The following is a 17544-nucleotide window of genomic DNA, read 5'->3' as shown; positions in this document are numbered from 1 at the left end:
GAGGGCGTGGGGAGAGCCGCAGAGCCCTCCTCTCCTGCGCCCCGGGCCTCGCAGGGGGCGGAGGGGACCGTCCCATATAAGCCGGGGCGTCCCGGGCTCGGTCGCTCGCGCTGTACAGGGGGAGGAGGAGGAACCCCTGGCGCGAGCGGTGGAGAAGGGACCTGCAGCTACAACTTCTCCCGCCCTGTCCACCTCTTCTGTCCTTCCACGGGTTCCCTTCCCCATCCTCTGGCCCCCACCGTCTTACAAGCGTTGGGAAGGAATTTTCCCGCAGGTTGCGAAGGGAACCCAACTTGTTGCCCACTTGCCTTCTGGTGAGGACGGCTTTCCCCCCCACCCACTCAAGATGCTCAGGGGTCCTGGGCCCCGGCTGCTGCTGCTGGCGGTCCTGTGCCTGGGGACAGCGGTGCCCTCCACTGGGGCCTCGAAGAGCAAGAGGCAGGCTCAGCAAATCGTGCAACCCCAATCCCCCGTGACTGTCGCTCAAAGTAAGCGTAAGTACTGACCGCGGACTGAAAACAGGCGGTCGCCGGGATGGCACCTTAACGCTAAGTAAAGTTGTGGCAGAAGTTTTGCGCGCGCGCGCGCGCGCGTGTGTGTGTGTGTGTGTGTGTGAGTGCGCGCTTTTTTGCGAGAAACCAGCTGTGGACACAAAAGGCTCTTGGTTTGAGCAAGAGGATTCTGGGGGCCTTAAGAGGAGATAATGCATTGGAGGACAGGGGCTCTGCAGTGTCCTCCACTGTTGTAATCAATTCTACACGTCCAGAGTGACCTTCTATGAATTAATCAAAACTTGCTTTTAAAGAGAAAGATCATGTGTGCCTATCAATTTTCCATCTGCTCCTTATTTTCTTTGTTACTAAATAGCTTGTTAAATATTTTCCAAGTGGAGGTGAGAAGATAATAACTTGTTTCTTACTAACTTGAAAGATCCGTAATTGGTTCAGATTGCTCTGAGGCCCCTTGGGATTCTTCACCAAGAAGAGATTGGAATTCCTCTTCCAGTTTTTCAAAGACACACCCTCCCTTTGCCTTAGGGAAAGGAAACTTTAAAGTTGCCTTTCTTGACTTCTTTTTCCAAAAGGATATTGAAGTTCCTTGCATATTTCAAAATGTTAATTTCAATTATCCACCTTTTAGAATTGTTCCATTTCTTTGATGTAGACCCTTGGCCAGATGGAAATGACATTGCATAACATTTTAGCTAAGTTAAAAGAAAAATAAATTCAAATATCCACCTATACAAATTGTGGTTAACTCCTTGAATAACTAGTTTCTACGTCTATATTTTAGTAGAATATTATTTTTAATTATCCTGGCATTCTGGTGATTAAGTTCTTTTTCTGTTTGGTGCCCAGACTTATTAATTTGATTGTGTGTAAAGAAAAAAAAATCCATAATTTGAACAAAAGGAGGAATGGAAGTTTAATGACTTTTTCCTTCAATTATTTACAGCTGGTTGTTTTGACAATGGAAAACACTATCAGATAAACCAACAGTGGGAGCGCACCTACCTAGGCAATGCCTTGGTCTGTACCTGTTATGGAGGGAGTCGAGGTTTCAACTGCGAGAGCAAACCTGAGCGTAAGTGTTGTGTGGGGAGCAGGGATGTCACTAGAGTCTTTTAATAAATGAGTGAGTCTTGTTACTCAAATTTAGCACTAAATAAAAATACACGCACCATTTTTCTAATAGAATTGCCTATTATTTCTTCTTTCTAAGCTGGTTATGTGGGCTTTTCATATTCCACTTTTACCTTTAAACAATATATTCCAAATTTGTTTCCAGAGTCGTCTTTTTCTTTTACTCTCCCAAAGTTTTTAATGAGAAAAATGAAAGATTCTGTGAGTCCTCCTTCAAAACAAAACAAAACAAAACTTATAAAAGTTTATTAGAAAGTAATCTCAGATCTTGAACTATAAGATTATGGGCCAGAAAACACTTTAGGGTACTATATTGTAAAGTGATTTGTCAGCTGTGGTTCAATGCAAAACCACTAACCACTTCAAAGTGTTCATACCTTCAGAGCATTGATGTATTTCTTGTAAATTATAGCAATGCCTTCAGAGAAGCACCAATGAGGCTCAAATGGAAATCCTTAGTAGAATTAACAAGGGTCGATGCCTAGAGGGAGGTGGGGGTCTTCAAACTGCTTTTTATATGGCCCTGATTCAGAGATTGGAATCTGAATCCCTTTCTTCAGTCTAGCCTGTTGTAAGCTACTACTCTGTATGAATTTTTTTTCCCCTGAGAATTCTTTCTGATAGAAATATTTACAGAAAATTTGAGAACTTGTCAGTGGTCAAAAACTGTGACCTTTTTTGTGCCAAGGGTAGAATCTGTAACTCTGCACTTCATTTTAAAACTTGCAGTAGCTGTTCAAACAGAAAAGCGCATTTTCCTCTGGATGGATTAGTGGGGCAGAAAGGCTTGCACATATGTGAGGCTCACATGGGCTTCTTCTCTCCTCAGCTGAAGAGACTTGTTTTGACAAGTATACTGGGAACACTTACCGAGTGGGTGACACTTATGAGCGCCCTAAAGATTCCATGATCTGGGATTGTACCTGCATCGGGGCCGGGAGAGGGAGAATAAGCTGCACGATTGCAAGTAAGGAAGACGTTCTGTAAAATGATGATAAACTGTCATAAATGTGAATTTCTCTATTAATGCCACTGTTATTCTCTGTTACCCATGATGGACTATTCTTCCCTTTGGGATTTGCCCCTGGTGACCAGGTGCTTTTGTATGGCCACCCAACTGGTTCTGTGCTTCTAGAAGATGGTTCTAAGCACTGGTGGAAAGAGTATTTAATGTGTATGAATTTATAAGTGTGTGTTTATGTCCCTGTGTGCGTGCGTGTATATACATGGTTAATCAAATTGCTCTCTTGAGTTCCATTTCAGTAGGATGTGCTTAGGGGAGTCAGTATTTTAAATTACCTGGGCATCTTCAAGCCCAGTGATTGGAAAGATGTTCATGAAGAGTGAGTCAGTCATAGCTTATCTGCTTTTCTTGTTTGCAATGCAGAGACCTTTTGCATATCAGAAATGGTCTGTTTATTTGTGACCGATAGGTTAATCCAGGAAGCAGATCTCTGAGATAGTAATTCCCAGAGATAATACGAAATGATTAACCCAGTAGCACGCCCAAGGAATACTGGGGACTGGGCTGATTCTCATCAGCTCTAGTGAAGCTAAGGCAATCATTCTAGTATGATTCATTGAGTTACCAGTATTTTCTATTAATAGGATTTTTAAATCATTTATATTAAAGTTTCCATCCAAAAGAACAAATTAGCTTCTTGTGAATAAACAAAATCAACTTTCCCCACACTTAAGCTAGAGTTTATGAAACTTCATAGGCAGATCTCAAGATCAGTGGTCTACAGTGTTTACTATCTAGTGAACAATTTAGCCTTTGGATTTGCTATTGGATTTAATATCCTAGAGAAGCATCAGGATTCCCACACTTTATAGGCATGTGTCCATTTGCTTTCCACCAAAATTACATACCTATCCTAGGGTAAATTATAGGCTTTCTATACACCTGCAAATGGGAATGCTCTACCAAATGTGGCCTTTGCATTGAGTGGTCTCAGGCTCAACCAGTTGTGCATGGGTGGAGGCCAAGCCTCCCCACCTTTCTTTTCTGTTAGGACCCAATTTTCGGTGATCTCTCTGGGGAATCAGGATTTATCGCCTTTTCTTTGATATTCAGATTTCTCTGTGGTTTCCTTTGAACTTTAGGCACAAAGACATTTAATTGAATTGATCCAGAGTGACCAGCTCTGTTAACTTTTCTGTGTCTCTAGTAGGACACAGAAACTGTTCTCTGTGTCTCACTTTAGATTATATAAGTGCCTGTTCTAGGTAGAACACAAGACTTTTTTCCTCCTTAATTCTCTGTCCCACTCTATCAACCCTTGCCTTCTTTCTTAAACAGACCGCTGCCACGAAGGGGGTCAGTCCTACAAGATCGGTGACACCTGGAGGAGACCTCATGAGACTGGTGGTTACATGTTGGAGTGTGTGTGTCTTGGCAACGGGAAAGGAGAGTGGACCTGCAAGCCTATAGGTGTGTGGCTTTTGCGGATTAATAGGGGCACCAAGCAGAGCTATAATGTTGAGTCGAACCCAAATCACATGTACATGAACTGGAAATCTGAATTCCAATTTCAAAAATAGTGAAATGGGAATTTTATTTTAACTAATGAAATGTTACATGATCTTCAATCTTCTTAAGGAAATCAGATTATAAAGTACTAACCATATACAGAAGTCTTCATTTTGTTTCAAAATCACAAGATAGAGTTGAAAGATTTAGGATGAAGGCCCTTCTTTTGTTAATAAAGGACTATAGCTCTATGGGGCTTAGTGGTGCAGTGCTTGCCTAGCATGTATGAGGCCCTGGATTCGGTCCCCAGCACTGCAAAATCAAATCAAAACAAAAACAAAAACAAAAAAACCAAAATATACATTTGATCTCAGATCCACCTTGGTTAAGATATAAATTATTCAAAAGAAAAAAAAATGACACTTTTGTCACATTTCATTGAAATGCACTGGACTGGAACGTACAATGGCATGTGCTGTTTGTTGCACATTGGCAATTTATTTTCACAATAAAAATTTGTGAGCTTTTCTTAGTCTCAGTCCTCACCTGAACTCATATATATAAGTCCAAAAGTTTTTTGGTTCCCTTTGCTTATTGTTCTCTAATTTGGGGGTTTTTATGTTGTTTTTACAGAAATCCAAATTTGAAAGAGGTCTTTTGTTGTCTTATTCAGGCCATTCATAATTCATAATTAAGTTTGGAATTTTCCCACCGACTAGATACATACATACTTTTCACACCAAGTGCTGGTGGGAAGCTTGAGACTGGCTGAAAATGTGCAGTCCATGTGCTAATCATTAGTAGAAGAGAAGCTCTTCCTGCCAGTTTGACTGGAGCTTCTTTTGCTTTGGCTGCTTACTCTGTGCTTAGGTTCAGGGCGTGCCTTTCTTTCCGAAGAGAGTGCCACTTAAAAAAATGTGGCTGGATTTTTTTGCTAACACACTACACTTTAAATTACAGGGAGACTGTACAATTCAAAATAACCTTCTCTCTCTCTCTCTCTCTTTCTCTCTCTCTCTCTCTCTCTCTTCCAAATTGTTCTACAGCTGAGAAATGTTTTGATAATGCTGCTGGGACTTCCTATGTTGTTGGGGAAACCTGGGAAAAGCCCTATCAAGGCTGGATGATGGTGGATTGTACTTGCCTGGGAGAAGGCAGCGGACGCATCACTTGCACCTCTAGAAGTATGTGTTAGGTCTTTGTGTTGACGATGAGGCCTGCTACTGTTTTCTGGAATTCCTAGAGAGAATTATAATATGACGTCTCTTAGAACACATCCAATACAATAAAAACGCTGCAGAGTTTAGGATGTCAGGAAAAGTTCTATAGCCACTGTGTTCTGTATCTGAGAAGACTAAATAAGTAGAAAACAACAATCTTTGTTCAAGAGGTCTTATGCTATGGCTACTAAGAAAAAAATCTTCATATTTATTCAGATGCTAAATGTGTCATAGATTTAAAGATTAGTTCTATGCATGATCTAAATTGTCACTGAGATGTTTTTCAAGTATCTCAAAAAGAGCAAAAAGATTATTAAAAATAGCACACCAATATATCTTTTGGCATGGGATGCATTTGACATGGAAATGAACTAAGCTCCAAAGGTTTAGGTTTCCTTTTAGGTTTAAAAGATTTATGAGCAAAATTGATGAAAATAAAAAGTATTTATCCCATAGGTTAAAGTTGTCAACTCTGGCATCAAAGATAGTGTCTCTTACCCAACTTCTTAGTGCTATTGAAAATTTGGCCTTGGGAATCTTTAATGATCCTTTTTAAATTGTTTGAAATATAAATTGTTGCCATTGTTTTCAGGGCCCCTTTTGTAGAATTTCAAACTAACAGCAGCTATATAATATGTTGATGCAAAACAGCCATTAACTATTGATGATATAGATTATAACTGAATTTAAAATCAAATCTAAATATCTTGCACCTATTTTACTAATTTAGCTTAAAACAATTATCTTAAAAGACTCCTTCAAATTCAAATTCTTTGCTAACAACAACAACAAAAAATAAGTCTCATATAAAATGACAACGATTCTGACCAAATATTTCTCAGAAACTTACTAGTTCATCAGATTTTTTGTACTTAAAATGTTCTGATTCTCAGTCTTTAAGGCCATTGTGGCAATATTTTAGCTTAAGACAAATTCAAAATCTAACTCGAATTCTTATCTATTATTTAAAACTTTTCTAATAGGAAGTTGGCAAAAGTTTCTTAAAGATTATTTATTCCATGAGATTTCATAAGTACATACTTTGTAGAAGGTGGTAGAAGAAGGCGGTAAATATAAATTGAACATTAGCCAAGCTTTCTGAGAGCACTTAGTAGGTCAGGGAGATGAGAAAGGATTATATGTACTTACCACCTACATAACCCAATGTTAGGAGTTTGACCCCAAGATACTGAAAACAGAATTGTGGGGGTCAGGGAATGACTTTTGATTGGGGTTTGGAGGAAAGTTCTAACCAGCAATACCTTTGTTCAACCTCCATTCTCTTGGCAGATCCCATGGTGGATTTGTGTGTGCCTACACCAGCTATCTAATTATTATTTTTTCCAACCCAACAGTTGTAGTAGTATCTGATTCACAAACAGATCCTCTATATTCACATTGTAGCATATGGATGAAGCTGGATTATAATTTAAAAGATCTATCTGCCAAATAACTAAGCACATAGACTAATGGTAATTTAGTTACCAATTACTATTTTACATGAATAATCCCACTTTTCCTTTAGAGTGGTAATAGTGAACAATTCAAAAGAGGTTATTTAGTTAGTGAATTTTAAATAGGTATTTGGGGGGAGAGTAAGAGAACATTTTAGTCATAGATTGTTCCTCTGCTGAATATTTTTACATAACAAATGGATAAAGAGATCCTACTGTCTTTTTATAGCTTCCTTGGGGCAATTGGTAGAGACCCAGGAGACCCTCAGGGCTTCCTGTCTGGTGTTCTAAAGAAAGTTCTATTGAAAGGCAGCCCATAATTATTACTAAGAGAAGGCCCAGGAGAGCCTGAGAAGGAAAAATACAGAATAGTACAATACCTGAGAATGATATAATACAATATCTGAGAATGATTTTGGTTAAAAGAACAGCGTGAAAGCTATTTTAAAAGATTAATGCTGCCAGGGGGTGGTGGCACACGTCTGTAATCCCAGCATCTCAGGAGGCTGAGGCAGAAGGATCTTCAGTTCAAAGCCTGCCTCAGCAAAAGTGAGGTGCTAAGCAACTCAGTGAGAACCTGTCTCTAAATAAAGTACAAAATAGGGCTGGGATGTGGCTAAGTGGCAGAATGTTCCTGAGTTCAATCCTGGATACTCCCCATGCCCCCCCCCCCAAAAAAAAATTAATAGAATATGATGAACAAGTTTTGGCAAACAGAAAGGTGGAATTAGGTGGAACAACATAGCTCTACTTATCCACTTAGCAAATGCAGTCTCATCTTGTAGAAATTTAATATCTACAGCACCAGAGCTGAATATAAACCTTACAGAAATGTGGGCTACCAAACGTTAAACTGTATTCCTTTGTTAGGTTCGAATTGATCCCTTGCCAATCTCGATCTGATTTATGTACTTACATGCTTCTTTTCTGAAACAGACAGATGCAACGATCAGGACACAAGGTCATCCTATAAAATTGGAGATACCTGGAGCAAGAAGGATAATCGAGGAAACCTGCTGCAGTGCATCTGCACAGGCAACGGCAGAGGGGAGTGGAAGTGCGAAAGGCACACATCTCTGCAGGCCACGTCCTCTGGTGAGACACAGGATGACTAGGGCCAAGAATGGGGAAGTGGCTCAAGAAATATTTCTGCAAACCCACCTTTCCCTTGACATGCCATTTGAGGATTTGCAGAGTTTCAACTAATAAGCTGAGATCATTTACAGATTATTAGTTGTTAAAAACTTTTTTTACTAACAGGCTTTAAATTTTGGAGGAAAATTAAGATGAAGTGAAAACAGACCTTAGTGGGGGGAAATATCATATTTAAAAACATGATAGGAGGTAGGGTGTAGCTCAGGAGCAGAGTGCATGTTTTAGCCTTGTAGAGGCCCCGGGTGCAATTCCCAGCAGGAAAACAACTAACAATAATAATAACTTTAATATTTTTAAAAAGAAATTTCAGTAACTTCTGGTATGAGAAAAGATTTTTTTGCATCACAGATGTTTTGTAAGAGTCTGAAGAAAGAAATATAGTTATCAAGGGTGTACCCTTGCTCTGCTATTATTCTCAGTACATTTTTGTTAATGTGCCAGCATTGTTACTTAGCTTCTTAGCTATCAGTCTTTTAGCTAAAAATATTAATGGATTGGATTTTTTTCCTTTTGATGAGGTTTTATTTTGATCTAACACTTATAAAAATGAGCAAAACAAGACTTGATGGTATCTTTGAGTTATTTGGTTACCGTCAATAAAGTTGTTGCTGAACAAAAAAGCAAAAAAAAAACAAAAACAAAAAATAATCACAGTTGCCTCCTAAAATAGAGTAAAGGAGTCATTGGAAATTAACTGGGGGTAAAGACTCATTGAATATTAACTATTTTTATTAATTACTAATTCTATGCTAAAAAGGTTTCCCTGTTCAAAACAGTTTGAGGAATACTGAGCTAAACAAAATGAAACCTGCTGCACAGATCCTTTATGTCCCTTTGCCTCCTGATTCTCAGTGTGGGGTGTACGAGATAGGGCCATCTTCCCAGTCTTTGACCTGGGCACCTTTCTCTGTGAAGTATCTCTGGGCTCTAGTGTACGGAATTCAGTCTACCAGTCATTCTAGCCTCGGTTCTGACTCTGCTATGAACCCTGGCCTTCAGGAGAACATATTTCCCAAAGTTGCAAGAAAAAATAAGCACATTCTATTGTGTTAATCCAGAAGGAAACTTGTCTAAGGAGGATTAATTAATTTTAGAAAAACAAATAACAAAAGCACAAGTAATCCTGTGGAAGAGCAAGATGCAGAAAGTAAGGGCAGCTTGTAGGGAATCCAGTACGGCTGCCCAGGGTACCCACCAGTGAGTGCAGTTACAGGATGGCAAGAGGTCTGCTGTACAGTGGCAGAGGCCCCTAAAATCAGTGTCAGAAGAAACAATGCCCAAGTGCATGGACTTATGGTGGCTGCTAAGAGAGGAAGGGTGAGGCATATCATGTAAGGTAAGGGGAATGCATGAGGAAAAGGTCAACACGTGATTCTAGGTATACTGGGGATGAACAGCTCAGTGGTCTAAGGCATAGAGCAGAGAAGAAAGTGACCAGAAGTGAGGCTGGCAGGAAGTTAGCCAAATGCAGGATTGTGAAACTCATGGACTATGAGTTTCCTGGCCTGAGTGAGTATTTGTTTAAAGTATCTGCTCGGTGAAATGGCAGAATGATGTCTGTCATTTAAAAATATAATCCCAGTAGCACAGATGAACTGGAAGATGGAGACCATTTGGTAAAGTTTTGTGGATAATTTCTTGGACTGAATGCAAAAGCTACAATGCAGAATGGAAGGGACATTTCTTTTCCAGACCAGTGACACGTGGAAGTCAGAGTGATCTCTGTGAGATCCTAAGGATTCTGACTCCAAGAATTCGTTCACTGTCTTCTCTTATCCAGTTTTGTGACTTTCATTTCTTGTGCCCTTAGGCTCTGGCTCCATCACAGATGTCCGGAAAGCCATTTACCAGCCCCCGACTCACCCCCAGCCTGTTCCCTATGGTCACTGTGTCACAGACAGTGGTGTGATCTACTCTGTGGGGATGCAATGGCTGAAGACACAAGGAAACAAGCAAATGCTTTGCACTTGCTTGGGCAATGGCATCAGCTGTCAGGAGACAGGTATGCATTATCATTTCAGAAAAACAGTTCAGGGGGCTGGGGTTGTGGCTCAGCAGTAGAGCACTCACCTAGCATGTGTGAGGCCCTGGGTTCAATCCTCAGCACCACATAGAAATAAATAAAAGTATTGTGTCCAATTACAACTAAAAATTAAATATTAAAAAAAAAGTACCGATGACTTTGTTACTTATTTTTTGCAATACCTTCATTTACAAAATATGTAATGCAATAAAATGAGAAAAATCTTATAATCTTACTCCTCTGTGAAGACAATTGGGGTAACATTTCATGTGTTTTCTTCCAATGTTTTTTTAAATTTATGTATTTCCTTCCTATTGTGGGGCTCAAACTGCTATGCATTATCTTTATTTGCCCAAAATATTGTTACAAGAGGGTTGCTTTCAGAATAACTAAGCATCCAAATTTTATACTCTGCATCTCAAATTTCATCAGCTTTGTGATGTAAACATCGTTCAGTAACCTAATGCATCTCTTCTGGGCTACAAATATGGCAACAACTATAGTAATAATAAATTGGTGCCCTTTTCAAAAGAAATTGCCTTAAAATAGCCTCAAGTATTATTTCTTATGGCAAAGACATAGTCATACGTATCCCCTCAGCATCTTTGAGCCACATCTTTAATTAACTTGTATAAATATAGCTTTATAAATAGAGAAACCAAGGCATGGTCGCAGAAGAGGTAACAAAGGATGTGAGCAGAGAACTCAGATCCTTGGTTCTATCCATAGCAGGCATGGTTTTCTTAATAATGCATTTTAACTGAAATTAACCAGATGATCATCTGTCCTCCCAGCTTTTTTCTTTGTGGGCAGAAGCTCAATCTCTCATTTAAGCTATAAATAAGCTGCCATTGGTGAGAGAGCTCTATTAACTGAAATTCTTTCTGTTATGCTAATAGCGGTAACCCAGACTTTTGGTGGCAATTCAAACGGGGAGCCGTGCGTCTTACCATTCGTCTACAATGGCAGGACTTTCTACTCCTGCACCACAGAAGGGCGACAGGATGGGCATCTTTGGTGCAGCACGACTTGGAATTATGAACAGGATCAGAAATACTCTTTCTGTACAGACCATACTGGTGAGTGTTCCAGGAGAAACCACAGAAGTGAGAAAAACCCATCTTATTTGCCAACAGTCTAACCATGAATTGTGAGGTTGCACCAGAACCATTGCTTTTGATCTTCTTCGACCAAAAGATATGGTGACTTAGCATCTGGGTATCTCCCCATGTTTCCCAGTGCTGCTTAGAGAAAAGCCCTCTAGGTCATTTATACTGATACATAGAGATTATGATGTGATTAAAGATACATCTTGAAATCAGTAGATGATCCCACTGAGCTGAAAAATACTCTGGATGGCTATCTGAATGCCTTTCCTTATCTTCTGGTTAAAAGTATGTTTTATTCAAAGCTATTATTTATATTTTTTTCCGGGAAAATGAGTGACAATGGGATTTAACTCTGATTTGAAGGTGAAGGTGAATACACTAAGAAATTGAGTGTATTTAAATTATCAGACTTTTTTATTCTGAGAGACTGTTTGGGAATTAATGCAGAAACCTGGATCTCTCAGAACGACCCCGTAGTGATTCCCCTGTGTACCTGGGAAAGCTCAGTTGTAATCTCCTTTCTATTTGTGTGTTGGGCAGTTTTGGTTCAAACTCGAGGTGGAAATTCCAATGGTGCCTTGTGCCACTTCCCCTTCCTGTACAACAACCGCAATTACACCGATTGTACTTCTGAGGGCAGGAGAGACAACATGAAATGGTGCGGAACCACACAGAACTATGATGCTGACCAGAAGTTTGGATTCTGCCCCATGGCTGGTAAGAGGAAGCCCTCTGGGCTGCCCTTGTGGACAGCCATTCAGAGAGTAGAGACAGATGAGTGTCCTGTTTACTCCTACTTCACCCAATAAGACAATTTGGAGAAGAAAAATCTATGTGATATATGTGTATACATGTTACATCATATACATTCGAATTGAAAAAAATATGATTTATATAATTATCTGAATCCTTTTAAAATCTCATTGACGTGTTTTAATGTCCAAAATACACAAAGACAATTAAAAATGTTTTTTTTTAGAAATCTGAAAATATAAAGTTGCAAAGGTTTGACTTTTGTCAAGATCACACTTTGGTATGCTTGAGTCACTTAAAACAACTTGACTGCTGTAGTCACAGAGCTATAGTATTGACACGTGACTGTTTGGCTGGCATTAGCTCTAACGCTTATTAAATACCAAAGTGATAGAGACAAATCTGAAAATTTGTTTTCTGACAATAGGGAATTTTTTTTTAAATCTCCAGTTTATATGGAGAAAGGGGAACCAGTATCTTTTATTTGTTTTCAAATTTCAAGAGTTCCAAACTGTACATTTGATTTTTCTGGTTGTAGAACCAAGAACTTGTATACTCTGCAGCGTCAACCCATGAACAAGACTCAACGAAACCACCCATGCATTTATTGCTTTCTTTGCAACAAAAGATCATATTGAGTTTAAAAGGAAAACTCACTTTTGCTTACAATTCAACACCCAAACACAGTTTTCCTTTGAACTAGAATAAACTGGAAATAGGAAAATTAAAAGCAGTACTCAATCCAGGCTTCTACCTAAAGCCTGGTAGATGAGTGAACGTTCAGGTATCACCTTAATTTAACAACCCCCACCAAGAGACCAAATTGTATTCCGTGCATGTATGAATATGGTATCATGAATCCCACTATTATATATATTTTAATACACCAACAATAATAAATTAAAAATTAAAAAAACAAGCGAACAAAAAACCACACTTTCCCTTTGGATGATGCTTCCTCTCTCCAGAGCTCAGAACACTCTGCCTCTGCCTTACAGCTGTAGGTATTTTTGAGGCATACAAGTCTTTCCAAGTGAGAATTCTTAGGAAGACTAGACTGGACTGATAATGGTGTTTGCACACCTGCCTTGACCCTGTGATTGTTTATCAAATGCATTGCTTCTCCATTTCAAAACAGCCCATGAGGAAATCTGCACAACCAACGAGGGAGTCATGTATCGCATTGGAGACCAGTGGGATAAGCAACATGATATGGGCCACATGATGAGGTGCACGTGTATTGGGAATGGCCGTGGAGAATGGACATGTGTCGCCTACTCCAAACTCCGAGGTATATTGCCTTATTAACCAAAGCATTTGAGAGAACAAAGGGTACACAGAGAGACTTTAATGTGAAAACTTGTACTTTACCTATAGCAGAAGAAGAAGCCCCCAATGCCACTCCATTAGTCAGTCTGCTATGCTGAAGAAGTTCATTTTGGGGGGCAGCCAGTTAGGAAAAGCTGGCATGATGATTCTTTTCTTTTCTCAAAGAGATTTCCATTTATTACATTTGATGGGACATTATCACAGTGAAAAGATTTTAGGAAGATTTTGGAAAAACTTTATAGAAACCTATGATCTTTGTGATTTTTCCATTTTTACTATTTCTCTTTCTTTGTCTCAGTAGCAATGAGAAAAAGCACAGTAAAGTGGAATGTCTGTGAACATTTGCCCTGTGGCATTGAAGGACAGAGGAGGGGAAAATTGATTCTATTTTGTGGAGGGGATACCAGGGATTGAACTCAGGGTCACTCAACCACTGAGCCACATCCCCAGCCCTATTTTGTATTTTATTTAGAGACAGGTTCTCACTGACTTTCTTAACACCTCAATTTTGCTGAGGCTAGCTTTGAACTTGTGATCCTCCTGCCTCAGCCTCCTGAGCTTCTAGGATTATAGGTGTGCACCATGTACCCAGCCAAAAATTGATTCTCGAAAGAGGTACAATGGGTAATATCAGCTCAGAATAGAGGACATGCACCAACTATCTAGACCTCCCCCAAGAAGATAAAACCCAGTAGAGTCAGACTGGGCTTGGGCCTGGCTCTAACTTTGAAATCAAAATGCCTGTGTGGTTCATGAACTGGTAAGATCTGGCACAGTAATTCTAAGGCTTTGAAGCATTCCAAGGATGGAAGAACTTAGGCTGAGCCAAAAGGGTAGCTTCAAAAGCAAGAACACATTTGATCCTCCGAGCTTTACATGATACCACAGCATTTGTGTCTAAAAGTGATTGAATTATTTCTACAAAGAACAAACACTGCCATTCTAAAATCAGACTCTTGTAGATTTGAATTTAAGAAGAATTTAAGAATACGTGGAGTGATTCATTTCCTTTGTTCAGATTACTTTCCCCGCTTTGAACCCAAAGATTCAATATGAGGAGGTGTTGATTCATTCAGACTTTCAGTTTTCCACTTCTTTGATTTGAAAAGTAATATTTGGGTAGAACTCTGAGCTAATAAATAGTCATAATAGTAGCTAGTGAGTAGATATTGGCTTGAGCTTATTCCTTTTGTGGTGTTGAATGGATACACAATCCAGGAATAATAGTAATTGCATATGATATGGCAGAGCCAAAAGGAGCCTTACTTACTTAGTATGGTGTGCAAACCAAGTCCTCCTTTTACAAATGCAGATGCTGAGACCCAAAGAAGCAAAGTGATTTTCTCAGGATCGAGTGATTTTTCTCAGGATCTCTCACGGAGTGAGACACAGAGTTGATTTAATTTAACTTTACAAAGATGCATTGATGTAATTTTATTTCCCTAATCCAATGTCTCCTCCTTTCTCCCCATTCCAGAGACCAGATCACAACACTGTGCTGTGTACTATATATTATGTTAAATCATCTTCTTATGGCAAGCAGAGATTTAAAGAAAATTATCACCTGAGCAAGTTTCTTTTCAGAAACTAAGACATGTATATGTTTAAAAATTGGCTTTAGTTGTATATGCTGTAAACTTGAACATTTATGTCTATAAGAGAAAATTGGGGGGGGGGGGCAAAAATTGTAATACTGACTAAGCTTTGAAAAAAAGTTAGAATATTCTATACCAGTAGAAAATTCTTCTCACGCAATCTGTTAATAATCAAGACGGGGGAATATGCTTTGAAAAGTTTAATTCATTTTATTTTGTCAGTGAGATTTTGAAAGTTCCTCACCCATCTAACTCTTCTCTAAACAGATCAGTGCATTGTTGATGACATCACTTACAACGTGAATGACACATTCCACAAGCGACACGAAGAGGGACACATGCTGAACTGTACCTGCTTTGGTCAGGGCCGAGGCCGATGGCAGTGTGATCCCATTGGTGAGTACCCCTTTTCCTGGGATGGTTTTGGGTATGAAGCATGGCCAGTCAGTTTTAGATAAGGAAAGCTATTCAATGCTACATGACGAAAGTTGATCCAGAGTTTGCTCAGCTGTTTACAGAGCTTTGCAAAGTCTTTTCTGTCTCAATAGTGGTAGCCATCTGTTTTAATTCAATAAATTTAGTTCTTTAGTTCTGACTCATGTTAGGAAAAGGCACTTTTATTTGCTGAACGTGCATTAATATGGGCAAAGAAGTATGCCAGCGCTACCTCTTCTAGAACACTCCATTTTTTGGCTTCCCTTTAAAGTAGCACTGAGCAAAGAGGAAAGGTTGGATCTTAAAAGAGCTGTGTTCCTAGTGCTCCAAAGTTTAGGGTAATTCATTAATACTTCTTTACTGAAAGAAGCAAGTTGCTCACTGCAAAAGCAAACTAAGATTGACCAAGCTGGGAAGGATCCTTGAAGGTTTTCTTAGAAGCTGCTCAGTGGGTACTCATAGTTAAAATCTAGTTCCCCCAGATTTTAAGGAAGTATATAAAGTGAAATTATTGCAAATTTTTCCTAGCTATTCAAATGGCAAGCCAGTTACACTAATATCATTAAAATAAAATATGTAATTTTTGAAAAATTAATGCACAGACTAATATTGATCTTATTCTTTTCATTTTTACTCAGAAACATATCCGTTTTTAGAAAACTAAATATTCCTTCCAATGGATATTTTTTAAACTAATCATCCTGTAAGGCAAAGAATGTGAACAAAGTGTTTTTTTTTTAACTGCATATAATTATAAGGAGAGTTGGACATTTTTATTCAACTTTCCAAGAATGCATGCTCTAGCACCCTGAAATTTACTTGGTAGACTTAAATCTTCAAGGCTATTTATCTTTTCCTTGCATATATTCTAGATCAGTGCCAGGATTCAGAAACTCGGACATTTTATCAAATTGGAGACTCATGGGAGAAACATGTGCATGGTATCAGGTACCAGTGCTACTGCTATGGCCGTGGCATTGGGGAGTGGCACTGCCAGCCCTTGCAGGCCTATCCAGGTAAGCAGCTCTGTAACTGTCAGTGGGAACTGTCAGTAGTTGTAACCGCAGGCAGCATTAGTGCTCATCATACTCTGAGGCCCAAGGTGCGGGCTTCTCTCTTTTCCATCCATTTCTCGTATCATTGTCTAAAACTGGATTAAATTTTTGAATAAAATGATTTTCCTTTCTCCCCCAGCCAATCTATCCAGTGAAAGGTATGAAGGCTCTGAACAGGCATATATATGTTATTTTCTGTTTTATATAGTAGAACGTTCCTCTAGGTTATAACACTGACTCATTTTATCTTCACACCCATACATGGAAACAGAAACCATGGAGTGAGTGGTGCTGGGGGCTTGGGGCTTTCTATCCTGGTTCTTGACAGAGAAGTTGCCTAGAGAGGGGATGAAGTGCAGTACGGGGCATGTGTTCGCTCCCCATGTCACCTAGGCCCTCTTGGTGTAAAGCTTTCATTTGTTTGATCAGTTAGAATGTAGAACAAAGTATCCTGGGCCAAGAGTTGAGTAACTTGGTCATCTTTGCCTACACAGTTCAAACACCCTCAAATGCTGTTGCTGGTTTTTTTCAGGACACAAAGACATGATGCCTAGCTGTAGGTGTTATGAATTCATTTGGGGGAAATTTAAATTTTTTTAAATTTGCTGAGTGATTATAATAAAACATTAAATTATGAAAGTCTATTTATTCAGCATCAGTTTTGTGAGCAACTACTGAGGTATAAAAATCTCCTAAATCTCTATTAATTTTAGAGAGAATATGGCCCACAATCAGAAAGAAAATATTTTAGGGGTGTCAGAATCTGTATATGACAGAAATTAAAATTAAATTAATTTCCTTTCTGTGGAATGTGATAACAGAGTCTCTCTCACAGGGAATGAGCTGTGGGAGCCATTTGGCCAAAGGCAGCATTAGCCAAACCTTGGGTCTAAACCCTATGTGTTGCCAAAGGGATAGCAGTCAAGCTTCTGTTCTCCATTTCCTCATCTGTAAACTGGGGGGATTGTAGCTAATTACCTTCAAAATTCCTTCCACACTAATAATCTGACAGTTTGTGATCCTAAATAGCAGTCGCCATTGCATCCTTTCTATGACCCTGGGAGATTTAGCTCTTGCCAATCCTCAAACATTATCAGGTCTGGAGAAGGTGACTGCATATGCTCAGGGCACAGACCCACCTGCCCTTTAAGTTGTGTTTCTTGGTAGATTTAGGCTAAAGAATCACCTTAATTTTTTTTTTTTTTAATTTAGCTAGGCACTGTGGCACACATCTGTAATCCCAGTGGATCAGGAGGCTGAGGCAGGAGGATTTCAAATTCAAAGCAGCCTCAGCAATTTA

At 39.2% G+C, this 17544-nt stretch overlaps 1 protein-coding gene across 11 annotated transcripts in view; it reads left to right on the top strand.

Moving 5' to 3' along the window:
• The first annotated feature begins 75 nt into the window (after positions 1-75).
• Fn1 (fibronectin 1) overlaps positions 76-17544 on the top strand; it is a 64621-nt gene continuing 47152 nt past the window's right edge. For 4 of the 11 annotated variants that reach the window (XM_048808514.1, XM_048808511.1, XM_015481341.2 and 1 more), the window contains exons 1-12: positions 81-494; positions 1456-1584; positions 2473-2610; positions 3946-4077; positions 5163-5300; positions 7727-7885; positions 9756-9947; positions 10868-11047; positions 11618-11794; positions 12969-13121; positions 15022-15150; positions 16062-16205. In XM_048808514.1, the coding sequence (XP_048664471.1) occupies positions 347-494; positions 1456-1584; positions 2473-2610; positions 3946-4077; positions 5163-5300; positions 7727-7885; positions 9756-9947; positions 10868-11047; positions 11618-11794; positions 12969-13121; positions 15022-15150; positions 16062-16205 (1819 nt within the window). In that variant the 5' untranslated portion in view covers positions 81-346. Of the gene's footprint in view, positions 495-1455; positions 1585-2472; positions 2611-3945; positions 4078-5162; positions 5301-7726; positions 7886-9755; positions 9948-10867; positions 11048-11617; positions 11795-12968; positions 13122-15021; positions 15151-16061; positions 16206-17544 lie in introns of all 11 variants that reach the window. The other 7 variants (XM_048808512.1, XM_048808509.1, XM_015481343.2 and 4 more) reach the window with 5 other exon arrangements.

The sequence above is a fragment of the Marmota marmota genome, unplaced genomic scaffold (genome assembly GCF_001458135.2).
Source record: "Marmota marmota marmota unplaced genomic scaffold, marMar, whole genome shotgun sequence".
Lineage (NCBI taxonomy): Eukaryota > Metazoa > Chordata > Mammalia > Rodentia > Sciuridae > Marmota > Marmota marmota.
The sequence above is the reverse complement of the archived record's forward strand: the minus strand, read 5'-3'. Positions and strand labels throughout refer to the sequence as shown.